This window comes from Lactuca sativa, chromosome 9, assembly GCF_002870075.4.
Source record: "Lactuca sativa cultivar Salinas chromosome 9, Lsat_Salinas_v11, whole genome shotgun sequence".
NCBI lineage: Eukaryota > Viridiplantae > Streptophyta > Magnoliopsida > Asterales > Asteraceae > Lactuca > Lactuca sativa.
Genome location: NC_056631.2, coordinates 213,642,442 through 213,657,489, shown reverse-complemented (window position 1 = coordinate 213,657,489; position 15,048 = coordinate 213,642,442). Strand labels below are relative to the sequence as shown.

Below are 15,048 nucleotides of genomic sequence, written 5' to 3'. Positions count from 1 at the left end.
AAAAACCGGGCTTCTCGTGGATAGAGTTTCGGCTCGGAAACTTTACTTCTCAGGATCTACGGGGCTTTGGGACTTGCTTCGGGTCTCAGGAAGATATCGGGGGTTTCGGGGGTATAAATTTCACGCAAAACGATGAAATACGGGAGAGAGAGAAGAAATGGGCAACCAAATTTGGCTGCCCAAATGATCTATTTATAGGGTTGGAGTCAGGTCGCGAACGTAGTGCGTTCCTTCTGGGAACGCAGGGCGTTCCCCGAACGCAGGGCGTAGGAGCGGGGTTCCGATCCTATTCCTTATCCACTGATTCAGCATCGATGTGGCCACTCCAGAGCCAAGTATTGAACGCACGGCGTTCCCTAATTGAAAGCGGTGCGTTCCCCCTTTGGGATGCGTGCCTCGAACTTCAGAAAATCATAACTTTCATATACGATCTTCGTTTTCGACGTTCTTTATATCCACGCATAGGTGAGATTATGCTCTAACTCTTGTTTAGGCTCCGTCGGCTAATTTTGAATTTAAATTTTATTATATTACTTTTAGTAGGTCGGGACAAGAAAACTCCGTTAGGAATTCATAACTCCTTCATCTGACGTCCATTTTCGCCTGTCGTTTTACCGTTGGACTACTATCGACGAGATCTTCGATTCTCGTTTATATTGTTTCGGCCAAATATCACTCTATCTCAATTTCGAGATGTGGGATGCATACTGCTAAGCTAAAACTTCGGAAATTCATAACTTCCTTGTACGAAGTCATATTTAGATGTTATGCTTACGCACGCTCTCGATTTAACGTATTCCACGACTTTCATTTAGATCGCTAAGTTCAAATATCACTCTAACGTAAATTCACTATTTACGTCGCGCTGTGTCGTGCCGGTTCTGTCGTGAAACTTCGACAGGTCATAACTTCTTTGTTATAACTCGGATTTCGACGTTCTTTATATGTACGGAATCCTTGTAACATATACTACAACTTAGTTAAGATTAATCCTTCTAAATAATCTTCTATCAAAAAGTCATTTTTGACGCTCATTGTTTCTAAATTGACTAGCTCGGATCTACGAGCGTTACAGACCTAGCCTAAGGATTTTCATCGGGGTGACAACACATGCTTCGGGGGTTCCTCAGCAAATCATGTCAAATAAGGCAACCATGTGGGGGATGGAGTACTGCTGGTGAGCACACAGTTCAAATAAACACCTACAGGTTGCGAGCCGGCTAGCGTTCCATTGGACTGTCTAGAATAGTCCGTGGTCGTCATCTATACTCCGCTAGATGACTAGATCATCAATAACATCTATAACGAGGCCTCTCATTATTTTATTTTGTCACACAACAACTATTACATCTACCCGTGTTTTACCCAACACATTTTGTAGATATAAAATACATATACAGTTTAAATCATTTAGAACATGTATAAAATCGTTCATCCAACATAGATAGCAAGTATACAGATAATATGCACACACAACACGTAATTTATATAAAATACTTCATATCTATGTGTAAGTTGAAAGTAACTATGCACTCACCTGGTAAGGTGGTGACTCGGTACTCGGACAACACTTCGTTATCTCAAAACAATTTTCCCTTGACAAAACCTAGTATCAATACCACTATGGTTTAGTCTAATGTTAACCGCGACTAATTAATAGTCTAACTATTATTACTATTATATAAGCACGACATAATAATTTTCACCCACTATATACAGACGAGGCCAGACATGGACCATCGGAGGGCAGGATCATTTTGGTATATAAGCACTTCTGAATCCAGCAACCCAAGCGACCCTCCAAACCGGATCCCCCGTATCGCGAGTGGTTAAAAAGATATTATAACGACATTATATAACCAATAATAATAGCCTAATTAAATATTCTTAGGACCTAATAATATTACTATAATTATTTAAAAGCTATATTAAAAAATTCATAGGCGTAGCTCACTTACATCGGATTTTAAAGAAAACTGGGCTTCGTTTGGAGCAGTGTTTCTAAACCAAAAAGACCCTTTTTCTCGGGACTCCGGGAGCCTCGGGGCTTCCTTCGAGTGCTAGGGGGTCACCTAGGGTTTAGGGGGGTTAGGATAGTCTAGAGAGAGAAAGAGATTTGGTGCATTTTCCTCGGAACCCTTCACACCTATTTATAGGGTCAGCAGTTTCGGACTACGGTGCGCGTTCAACAGCACTACGCTGGGCATAGTTTGGATGAGGATGCTAGCTGCGTCCAACTGTCTCGCACTTCGGAACCGGATAAGACCGAAGTACGTTGGGCGTACTCAGACTCGGACGCGGGGCATAGCGAGGGGCTATGTGTTATGATCCGAAGCGAGCTTTGTCATCAGTATCGGACGTTTGTGGCACTGCCACGTCACCAACTTCGCACCATGTTCGTAAATTTGAGTTCCAACTTTAAAAATTCGTATCTTTCGCATACGAGCTCCGTCTTCAACGTTCTTTATCTCCACGCGTAGGTGGGGACATAGTCTACAACTTTCATTTAGACTTCATCGGCGAATTTTGACTTTATTTTAAAAGTTATATTATTAACAGGTCGGGAAAGGATTGATCCGTTAAAATCTCATAACTTATTCATCCGACGTCCGTTTTCGTCTGTCTTTTTATCGTTACACTACTATTAACGAGATCTTCGATTCTCATTTAGGTTGTGTCGGCTAAAAACCACTCGGCCTAATACTCAAACTTCGGGTTGTACACCGCTAAGCCGAAACTTCGAAAAATCGTAACTTCTTCATACGAAGTCAGATTTGGGCGTTCTTTTTATGGATGCTCTCGGTTTAACATATTCTATGAATTTTGTTTAGATCGCTAAGACCAAAAGTCGCTCTATCGTAAATTCACTATTTACGCTTCCCGGTATCGTGTCGGTTCCGTCGCGAAACTTCGACAGATAATAACTTCTTCGTTATAACTCGGATTTCGGCGTTCTTTATATCCCCAGAATCCTTGTTTCAACCACTACAAGTTTATGTAAAGATATCGGGCTTATCTTACACTTTAATTTTGACGCTCATTGTCTCTAGATTGACTAGCCCGGATATGTGGGTGTTACAAAATGATATATTTATTAAAAGCTAATTAATAGAATGAATGTGTTTGATAAATTTATGTAAATTATAATAATGAAATATATTAAGAGTATATATTTGAGGATAAAAAATAAGGTAGAAAATAAAGTATACTTTGAAAACGAAACGTTATTTATGTAATTTTTTATCTCTATATATATTAAAGCAGAAACCAAATTACATCACCTAAAACAATCTAGACCCTTCAATGTTTTTCATTGATTATTTTAAACCACTGGATCAATTTTGCTGATGTCATCGTAACAAAAGGGAACTACAAATACGCCTTTGTTACCGTCTATAACCATTTTCCCTCCAAAATAGGGATTGCTCACTTCCTCTTTCTCTCTCTGATGAAGATAATATCAAGTGTCGATGATCTCTCCAATTTCTATCCATGTTCTTTCTCCTCAATAGCCGATGATCTCTCCAATTTCTGCCCATGTTCTTCTCCATCAATGCATCTCCTGCATCGTGTTTGTTACCAACAACTTGAAATTGAGATTCACTACCAAATATTATTCTCATTGCGCTTTTCTTCTTATCAAGGTATTTGAATTTTTATGAATCTGCAACTAGTTTTCCATTTTGATTATTCTAACGTAAATTTTGATTTGAATCACTCTTATTTGGGTTTTAGGTTTATATTATGCGTATCCGATTTATGCTTCTATCTATGGTTTTTTAGTAATCAAATTGAAATGGTATTGATCCGTTCTGGATTTGACTGCGATTAACGAAATCAAACATGTTGTTGGATGTGAAGCAAGGTGTAAACAAAGATGGAAAGATAGTTCTCTCAGGTGAAAATTCTTAAAAAGGTACCATTTCGATTGACAAAATGGTTAAAATTCTTTAAAAAAAGTTAATTTGAAGATTGCTAAATAACTTGTATCATTTTAGATATTAACCCTTTGATATAGAGCTCCATAAGTCCTTTTGGGTGCTACTCATTATTCAAAAGTTGTTAACATGTGGTCTGTTGGCTGCATATTTGGTACTCATTTTTTTTGAATTAATTAATTTCGTTATGTATTAAGTCAAGAAAACATTTATGTGATCTTCAAATTTGAAGACAACAGTAGTCAGAACCCATCCAATGACATTGTTACCACCTACACATGTTATGATTATACTTTTGGATTCATCCATCATTGCAATCTTACTAATTTGGAGGTAGTAATTTTGATCTCTACTACCAAACTTTCTTATAATTCGTCAACATTTTGGATCTTTACCTCAATTAAAAGAAAATTTGTTTGGAATCATATTGATTAGTTATGTTTTGCAACATGATAAAATTATATTTCAACTATTTTTTAAAAGTATATACACATTATATCATCCTACTTTGCAAATCTATAATAGGATCCCAATATTTGACTTTACCGGTTAGACTTTGGCCAAAAAGTTACTTTTTCATCCCTTAATCTTTGTCTTAAGCCACTGAGTTTGTTATTCCACAAACAAGATTTTATAACAATAATTTTTTTAATTGTTCGTAATAAACTATGTTGACCAAGTCTATTATTGTCAATTTGTTTTAAGTTTAAATAACAAACTATGTTTACCAAGTCGATTATTGTCAATTTGTTTTAAGTTTAAAGACAATCTCCTTAATCTTTAGCTTAACTCACTGAGTTTGCTATTCCACAAACAAGATTTTATAACAATAATTTTTTTTTTTATTCGTAACAAACTATATTGACCAAGTCTATTATTATCAATTTGTTTTAAACTTAAATAACAAACTATGTTGACCAAGTCTATTATTGTCAATTTGTTTTAAGTTTAAAGGTAATTTCCTTATGCCCAAGGGTATAATTGTCAATACGAGTATATACTCTACAAATTTTAATTTCTTTCATGAATCTTATATTTTTATTTGTGCAGATTATCATTCCAATTATACCGTCAATCATATACATTTTCCAAAATAATTATATGTATATTTATCATGTTTCAATACATTGAATTGGACATTTATGATTAAATCGTTTAATAAGAAAATATTATATTTTAAATCTTTTCAAATTCATGTACCCTTATCAATTTCAAATCCGGTCATTTAATTATATATTATTAATTATGGATGTAAATCATATATTTTTTATAACTATTTTAACTTAGTATAATATCAGGACTCATGTTTTCCAATTATACCATTTCCATATTTTGTTATGATATATAGATATAGATATCTTATAAAATCACGGTTTACCATTCTATATATCCTTATTAACCCTATATAATATTACGTATCATACAAATCACGAAAAAAATTGTTTCTTCAACCTCTCAATCACGAAAAAATTGTTTCTTTAACCTCTCTTTACACTTGTTGCTGCCTACTTCCATCATCCATCATCCATAACAGGTTTCATTATCCTCTGCAATGTTTGTTTTTGTTGTTATATTATGAATCATGTATGGAATGATGTTTTGAATATGTTTATCATGTATGCAAACTGGTTTATTTTTTCCTTTCTTTCGTGTTAAAATATTAAATAATTCTAACTCTTCTTAATTCACATTCTGTCATCGAACTTCCTTTGTCGAATGTTATTTGATTTCCATCTTTATTGAATTGAAAACTATTTTTTTTGTGAAGGTGTGGTTTACAGTTTTTCCTTCATTAAAACAACAATCATGACAGCAACAATCGCTGTCAAGGTGCATAAAACCAACATGCTGGAATATATTGATGTATTAGACAACATTGTTTACAAATAATATGGACCATTTATGTTACAATCTCCTAAATGAACATGTATTCAATATGGTCTGTCACATGGATCATACTATAATTTCACTTTCAATATTGTATCATATTATCATTAATAACAATTATATTCAACTATTTTTAAAAGTAAATACACATTATATCATCCTACTTTGCAAATCCGCAATAGAATCCCAATATTTGACTTTACCACTAAGACTTTGACCTAAAAGTTACTTCTTCATGCCTTAATCTTTGGCTTAAGCCACTGAGTTTTTTATTCCACAAACAAGATTTTATAACAATAATTTTTTATTATTGTTCGTAACAAACTATGTTGACCAAGTCTATTATTGTCAATTTGTTTTAAGTTTAAAGGTAATCTCCTTAATCTTTGGCTTAAGTCACTGAGTTTGTTATTCCACAAACAAGATTTTATAACAATAATTTTTTATTATTGTTCGTAACAAACTATGTTGATCAAATCTATTATTGTCAATTTGTTTTAAGTTTAAATAACAAACTATGTTGACCAAGTCTATTATTGTCAATTTATTTTAAGTTTAAAAGTAATCTCTTTTTAATCTTTGGCTTAAGCCACTGAGTTTGTTATTCCACAAACAAGTTTATATAACAATAATTTTTTTTTATTGTTTCTAACAAACTATGTTGACCAAGTCTATTATTATCAATTTCTTTTAAGTTTAAATAACAAACTATGTTTACCAAGTCTATTATTGTCAATTTGTTTTAAGTTTAATGATAATTTCCTTATGACCAAGGGTATAATTGTCAACACGAGCACATACTCTACAAATTTTAATTTCTTTCATGAATCTTATATTCTTATTTATGCAGATTATAATTCCAATTATACCATCAATCATAAACACTTTCCAAAATAATTATATATATATATATATATATATATATATATATATATATATATATATATCATGTTTCAATATATAGAATGCAAACATTTATGATTAAATCGTTTAATAAGTAAATATTATCTTTAAATTTTTTCAAAATCATGTACCCCTATCAATTTAGAAATAATCATTTAATTTAATCTTATTAAAAAGGATTTAATTCATCTATTTTTGATATATATTTTTATTTAATATAAAATCACGACACATGTTTTCTAATTATATCTCTATATTTGTTACGAGGACTGTTATAGATGTTTCAATAACTCTATTTGCTACAGGTGTTGGCAAAATTGTTATTTCCATATGTTCAGCAAATGGATATTGCTTAGTTTTTAATTTATTACCATATCATATTAAACAAACCTCACAATTGCAGATGCGTTCATTAAAATTAATAAGATATAAGTTTTTTTTAGATTGTTATACTAATTATTTTAAATTAATATATACTTTTATTTTAGTATTTGATATATGTTATGTATGTTAGGATATTTAATATAATTATGCCCTATAAAACATAATATAATTTTAAGATCCATTTATAGGTTAAAATCTATGTAATACACATGTTGATACATAAATGAGCAAAAATAACAATGTACTTTGAAAATATGTTGCTATAAATAACATAAACTTTTCATGTTACTATTTTTTGTTAATAATTTTTTTTATAGTTTTTAGAGCTCAATAAAATTATATATTTCGGGACATAACCCTAAAATAACAATCAAAATTATATTGGTTTTGTTCATAACCCTAAAATAACAAAATATACTTTGAAATTAAAAAAAACAAATAATATTTAAATAACAAATTCCAAAGACGTTTGGATGTTTTTTATGCGTTCCTAACACGAGTTATAATCTAGTTTTATATTTAAAGAAAAAAAATAGATCAAAGATCGTCTTAAAATAAAAAGAAAAATATTCTAAACAGAAAAGACTAAATAAACTCGTTTTTATTGAAATTGGTATATATAAAATATATTACTTTCATAATTATTATATTATATTAAATTCTAATCTGATACAGTATAATATTAAAAAAATCAACAATTTAAATTATTATGGTTTGGGACCAATTTGTTAAAACAGTATGACGCGGTAAAATCGTGGGCAGTTTTACATTCTTCCGTGACACGCGGCGGTCCGTGGTTGGATCAGGAAAATATTTGCAAGACCATGACTCAACATATATGAAGGCATGGGACCAGAAATAATCCACCTCCCCCGTATTTCTCATTGTTTAGGGTCATTTACCCAAACTACCCCTGGTAATGCCTAAAAATTACTTACCACTGTGGTGTATTATTATTATTATTATTATTATTATTATTATTATTATTATTATTATGCCCATCTCCAACAAATTATATTTTGTGTATTTGAACAAAAATAAATAAAATATCAAATGACACTTTTATAATGGAAAATTCTTATGTGTTTTGTCAAATATTTATTATAAATATTCTAACATGGAAAGTACAAATTATAATGTCTTAAAGGAATGAAAGTGCTATCAAAACTTCTACTAAAACTTTATTTATGAATTGTTTTATATACTTATGGTTAAAATAAGCATTTTAAAATCATATATTTCACATTTCGTATATAGAAACTGATTTGTACACAACAAATTTTTATCGTACATAATAATTTATATTTTAATGAGTTGTACAATACACAGATTATACAATCATTTAAAACATAAATTACAACAAATTTTTATCGTACACAATAATTTATATTTTGATGACTTATACAATATACAAATTATACAATCATTTAAAACATAAAATTATTATATGTGACAAAAAAATATTATCTACTAATCACTCCCTTTTATATTTCTCAAATACGAGCGGTTAATAACTTTATTACTAATCTTTGGTGTTGCTTTTGGATTTTAGTATAATATAATAATTAATTTGTAAATATATTTCAAGACAAGGGCATATTTGTCAAAAATAAGTTATATTTTCCTTGGTCCTTTTAATAGATCTTCAGCCGTTAAAGGTGCAAAAAGTTAGAAGGGTTTGTTACTACAAAATTTCTATATAACAAACTCATGGATGAAATTTTCAAAAGTTTTGTAGAAAATCATGTGTAGAAATAGAAATCATATATAAAATCCCTACTTTTTTGGTTTAATTTCTGATGATTTATGATCCCTTCAAGAATCAACTCTTGAGGGGTAATTTTTAATTTTTAATGTTTTTTCTGCTCAATCTTTTGTATTTTTCACACAATTTCACTTTGTGTGTGTGTCTGTTCCGCTCTCCAGCTTTTATGGCGTGAGGCCATACAAGTAAGCCGGTGTGTACACTAAACATTCATACTCTATGTGTATTAGTGTATACAATATTTCTTCATCTTTGCATGCTTCACCAAACTCATAAAAATTCCCCAGAAATTGAAAAGGAGACGATGGTGATGATGATGATGAAATGGGATTTGTTTTTTCTGTCCGCCTAATTAAAACCCAACTCTTCAATCGGAATTTTTGATTGTTTCAAGGCCGACCCAGATGAAGAAAATCGGTAATTTCATGTGGGTTTTCGATTCAAGTGTTCATTGATCGGATTGTTTTGAATTTTGAGCTTGTCTTGTCGTTTTATTGTTCAAAATTCCTTCAGTTCTCTGTTTTTGTTTTTGTTGTTGTACAATTCTGTTCCTGTGTGTTATTTATTGAAGATGGTTGAGCGAATTGAGATCACTAATGAGAATATCAAGGATGATGACGAGCTTGAATTGTTGTTGGGTGAGATCCCTCATGCAACATCATCACTTACCCATCATCATCATCATCAGCAGCATCATCTTCCATCACATGTCAATGATAATGGGTATGAGCCTGTTCTATCTCAGACCATTAACGGAATGATGTATGGTATGTATGATGATGACCCATCATGTAGTTACAAGCAGAATCCATGTATTTTCCCTGCTACTGCCACTTCTCTTCAATCTAATGGCTCCTTTTCGAGTTTTTTCTCCAAAGATGATCCCACCCCCAAACCTCATCTGATGTTTAGAACTTACAGTTCGATACTCCCCTATTTCGGGAAGAAATTTGATGACAATTTGTTTAGCGAATCAGGTAATCAAGGAGAGGATTTAGTTCGTGATCCGAATGTAGGAACTAATCGAATCAATTTCAGCAAACCCTTTTCCGATTATGCTGTAAATCAATCTCATTCTTCCCGGAATCCCATGTTCGCGACTGAATTCAGTCCTTTTTTCGGGTATCAACATATTCCGCCTCCTCGAGCTGAGAATTTGTTCGCTCAATCGCATTTCAATCGGAATGTGTTAAATCTTCGATACCCTGTAGCTTACCAAAGGGCAATTCCGTCTTTAGATTTACCTCTTTCGAATGGTTTATACACCGCATCACAAAACGAAGATAGTTTAATCATCCATGGTGAAACTGTAAATCATGTGAGAAACTCCAACAAAGTAATTGGGGGTTTTAGAGGACAACACAAGAAGTGTTCTTTACATGAAAAGAGGTCGTCACATGTGGAATCAAATCACTCCCAATTTCCAATGGCAAATCGGTCATTTCCCACACCTTTAAGATGTAAAACATTGGCAGATGCTCGAGGGTACATATATATGTTTTCTAAAGACCAAAATGGGTGTCGTTATATTCAAAGTGTTTTTGATGAAGGAGATCAAGAACATGTACAAATGGTGTTTGATGAAATTGTTGGGCATGTAGCTGAGCTTATGGTGAATCCATTTGGGAATTACCTTATGCAGAAGCTTCTTGAAGTTTGTAATGAAGAACAAAGAACGTTTATTTTAATGGAGGTCACTCGTGAACCAAGGGAACTTGTTCAAATCTCTTTGAACACTCATGGGTAACTTTCTTTTTCTCTATTTAACTTTATTAACTTCAATCAAACACTTCTTTAATGTTAAAAAAAAAATCGGTTTTTGTTAAAGGACAAGGGTGGTGCAGAAGCTTATAGAGACACTAAAGACAAGAAAACAAATTAAGGTGGTTATTTCTGCACTTGAACCAGGGTTTCTTGCTCTTATTAAGGATCTTAATGGAAACCATGTGATTCAGCGATGTTTGCAGTGTCTCAGCAATGAAGATAACAAGGTTTGTGCTTCATATTGAATCTTCTTTAGCATATGATAACATTTTTAATCAAAATCTTGCGTATTTTAATTGAGTTCATGATCTTTGTAAGATCTTGTTTATACATACAAATGTGGCATCATGTTACTTTATGAAACAGAAAGAAGGGAAATTGTGGTTAAAAGTATAGAAATTGCAACTAAAATTGGCCTATATTCGTGTTGGGTGACAGTTCATTTTTGAAGCTGCTGCAAAGTTCTGTGTTGACATTGCGACACATCAACATGGGTGTTGTGTATTGCAAAGATGCATTAATCACTCAATTGGAAAACATCAAGAAAGCTTAGTTCTTGAAATTTCTTCAAACGGGCTTCTTCTAGCTCAAGATGCATTTGGGTAAGCTACATTATTAAAAAAAAAAAAAAAAAGATTTGCTTTTTTTAATTACATAAAACATTTCAAATCTCTATAATCTTTAAATTCCTATTTTTTTTATTGCAGAAACTATGTTGTACAATCTATATTGGAGTTAAAAATCCCATCCGCGGTATCGATGTTGACTAGTCAATTCGAGGGCAATTACGTCCATCTTGCGACACAAAAATTTAGTAGCCATGTTGTTGAAAAATGTTTATCGGTGCTCGATGACCGGGCCCGGTCATTGATCATCCGTGAACTGCTTTCCGCTACTCATTTTGAACAACTGCTACAAGACCCGCATGCTAATTATGTTGTGCAAACCGCTCTTCGTGTTGCTGAGGTGGGCCCCACTCTCTCTTTCTAGTCAAAGTACAAAGAATAATAGGAAAAAAATAAAAATAGGAAGCTATAATAAAGAAACTTGTCACCACTTAGACATTTATTATGGTGACATTGTGATTTACCTTTCTCATGTTGGCTTAGTCTGATGCGGGTTTTCCCTATGTTGGTTGGGGCAAGGGGTATGGTATACCTTTTGTTACTACAGAAAACTATATAGATTACAATTTTTGTACCTAAATATTGTTGTATTTTGCAATTTTGGTCCCAATAGGTTTTTTCTTGCAATTTAGGTTATTTTTAGGGGTTCTTTTTAACTTTTTGCTCCATGGTCCAAGTAAAGTGACTATATTTAGGCAATGAGTGTAGTTGTTTTTTGCAATTTTGGTGCCAAATATAAAAACGTTACAAAAACCTTTAAGAAGAACCAAAATTGCAAGATAAAACTTGTTGGGATCAAAATTTCAAAAATCGTATACACCTAGGGGCCAAAAATGAAAATAACATGATTTTTTTTTCTAACAGGGCTCGCTTCATAATTTGTTGGTGAAAGCGATTGAGTCACACAAAGCAATATCAAGAAACAGCCCGTATTCGAAGCGGATTTTCTCACACAAGCTTTTGAAGAAGTGACTATTTGTCATAATGTTGTTGTTTCCTGTGTTCACTACAAGTTTCATCTCTTTATTCACATAAATTATCTTGAAGGACCAAATTTGAAAATTTGACAGTGCTTATGTGTTCAATAACCCGATTTGGTTTTTCGTTTTGGTGTCATTGGTTTTGGTTTATTGCAATTGTCATAGAAACATAGGGAAAACATTTAAGGCTTTCGGTTGGTTAAAGTCGTTTTTTCTATTGGTGTTGTTTATGTAATTTCCGAGATATTTAAAGGTTCAATGTATGTTTTAGTTATTTCTTGTTTGTTTTATTTGAGCTTCAGACTTTCTCGCATTGTATTAAGGGGTTGTATCATGTATTCTATGCTACAACTCATCAATGAATGCATGGGGGTTTTTTAGTAACAAGAAAAACCGTTGTCGTGAATGTAGTTTGGGCTTGTTTGAAATATTGGAAACAAGAGGGGGCAAATTGTTAAGAGAAATGAAGTTATGTACCAAATTATAAACTGAGTTTAAGCTTGGAGCAAGGTTGTTTTTTTTTTAATCTTTTTTGTAGGGGTGAAAGTTGGTATTTTGTAAAAGTTGAAAACTAAAGTTCAATTTTAGCAATAATGACACATTTAGAATTATTAAAAGAAATTAAATGATCCGGTGTCACTATTCATGCATATAAAGTGGTTTGGTAACGTATCCTAAGGACCATCATACAAAATATAAATAGTCCACATTAATAGACTTGGTGTCTATATATATAGCTAACGAGAAATCAAATATACAAAATATAAATAGTCGACATTAATAGACTTGGTGTCTATTAATAGACTTGGTGTCTATATATATAGTTAACGAGAAATCAAATATCCGTTGGAGGAAGTGGTCTTAAGTTTACCACAGTCCACGTAGACGCCACCTAAGATTTATCATACTTCTTCAAAATTTTGTCATATACTGTGGACGGGTTATCATTTTTGTCATATTAAAAAAATTGAAAAAAAACAAAATAGATAAATACATTGTGATGGTCGGTCAAAAAGTCAAATGAGGAAATAGGGGGGAGAGAATGCTCGGTAACTTATTGTCGAAAGAGTTATCATTTTTGCCATGTTAAGATCATGGCGCAATGTGTCAAATGTCAACTAGGCAATGTCGAGTGGTTGTCGAAACCACTCTCACCTGCCTAATAGGCTTGGTGTCTATAGTTTAGGAGCAATCAAATATTGTATCTTCTTAAACACTTAAGATTATAACAATTGTCATATTTAATAAAATTCATAAATTTTTATTACATTTGTTATCATCTAAAAATGATAGGATGACGGATAAGAATAAAAAGTAGAATGATTTTCTAATTTTTTATGGTTAAAACACAACTAATGAATTGATATCAAGCAATGTAATCTCACGGGTTTTAAATAATGAATAACAATTATAGCAACATAATTTCATAATATGTAATAAAATGTCAATAACTTGTAATATAGTTTCCCTATGTAACACTATTACCAATTTTAAATATAATTCAAGACTTTAGTCAGCAAATATCTTTATACTAATAAAAGAGTAGTCCTTTTGCCAAGTGTTATAATATTAAAACTCCTAATTAATATGATGTCACTTGTCATTCTATTAATTCTCCATTTTAAATTCATTAAACCTCCTAATTAATGTGATGTTATTTGTCAATCTGTTTATTCTTTATTTTAAATTTTAAATTTTATATTATTGTTTTCATTAGTTCACAAATAAAAAGAGTCTAATATATATGATAAATTAATTACACATATTTATTTGAATCAATAATTATAATTTTACATAACTAATAAAAAATCTCTTAATTAATAATGTATTTAAAATTTTATATAAAATAATTGATTAATAATTTTGAATTTTTTACTATGAATATTTAATCAATTTTGTAACCGTGGTTTCCACGGGTTATAAACTAGTACTTTAATAATTTGGTAACATTTTTATCTATCAATACATAACAACACATTTTCTTAATTGGGTGGATATTATTACAAATGATGTCAAATACCACATTTTTAGTTAATTTGAAAATGTTAATGTATTGTATTTTCTCTTGTTAGAAACATATAAAAAGGGATATAAATATATCATACGACATCATTCCTATATCCATATTATTAGATGTCATTTTACTTGTATGATATTCATTTGAAACATGCATTATAGCTCAAAACTCTTTCTAACAAAAAAATTAATTAATCAGTTCAATTCAAGAGTTTTTTAATTTATATGTATTTATGATTTCAACATTAAAGTAACTAAACACTACAACTCAAAAGTATTTTTTAACTTATGGTTATTAATTGATACTTATGATATCATGAATGTATATACTTCACAAAGACAATTAAGGTTGTTATGGTTTAGTGAATAAAATGAAAAAAAAAAAAGCTGACTTGAATGAGATAGAGAAAAAAAGAATATATAAATGCATCAAATTCTAATTTTTGATGCATGTATTCATATTGAATGAGGAAGATGAAAAATGTTATTTTGGAAGATATAAAACTATATATGCAAGATCATTTGTTAGTAAATTTTAAAGTGATCATCGTTAGAAGTTATACTAAGTTGTATAATAATTTGATATTATCATATATGTATATATGTGTAGGTGTGTAATCTTTTGATATTATCAATAATTAAACTTTGGTGTGCGGATGAAGTTTTTATGTATCAAAATATTTTATTGTAAACTTTATATATTAATTTATTATTTTTTATAGTATTTTATGTTTCATATGAAAATAGAATCAAACATAATATGGAAAGTGTTTTGCGAATGGTAA

General features: G+C 31.1%; 1 protein-coding gene across 1 annotated transcript; it reads left to right on the top strand.

The window, feature by feature from the left end:
• Positions 1–8,827: 8,827 nt before the first annotated feature.
• Positions 8,828–12,537, top strand: LOC111899022 (putative pumilio homolog 8, chloroplastic). Its single transcript, XM_023894902.3, has 5 exons — positions 8,828–10,620; positions 10,706–10,868; positions 11,080–11,243; positions 11,349–11,607; positions 12,132–12,537. The coding sequence occupies exons 1-5, from the start codon at positions 9,449–9,451 to the stop codon at positions 12,237–12,239; spliced, it is 1,866 nt and encodes a 621-aa protein (XP_023750670.1). The 5' UTR covers positions 8,828–9,448; the 3' UTR covers positions 12,240–12,537.
• The last annotated feature ends 2,511 nt before the right edge of the window (positions 12,538–15,048 follow it).

Coding starts and splice junctions, on each gene's coding strand:
- LOC111899022 (XM_023894902.3), top strand. CDS start 9,449: ATGGTTGAGCGAATTGAGATCACTAATGAGAATATCAAGGATGATGAC. Junction 11,244..11,348: donor CTAGCTCAAGATGCATTTGG/GTAAGCTACATT, acceptor TTTTTATTGCAG/AAACTATGTTGTACAATCTA. Junction 11,608..12,131: donor CCGCTCTTCGTGTTGCTGAG/GTGGGCCCCACT, acceptor TTTTTCTAACAG/GGCTCGCTTCATAATTTGTT.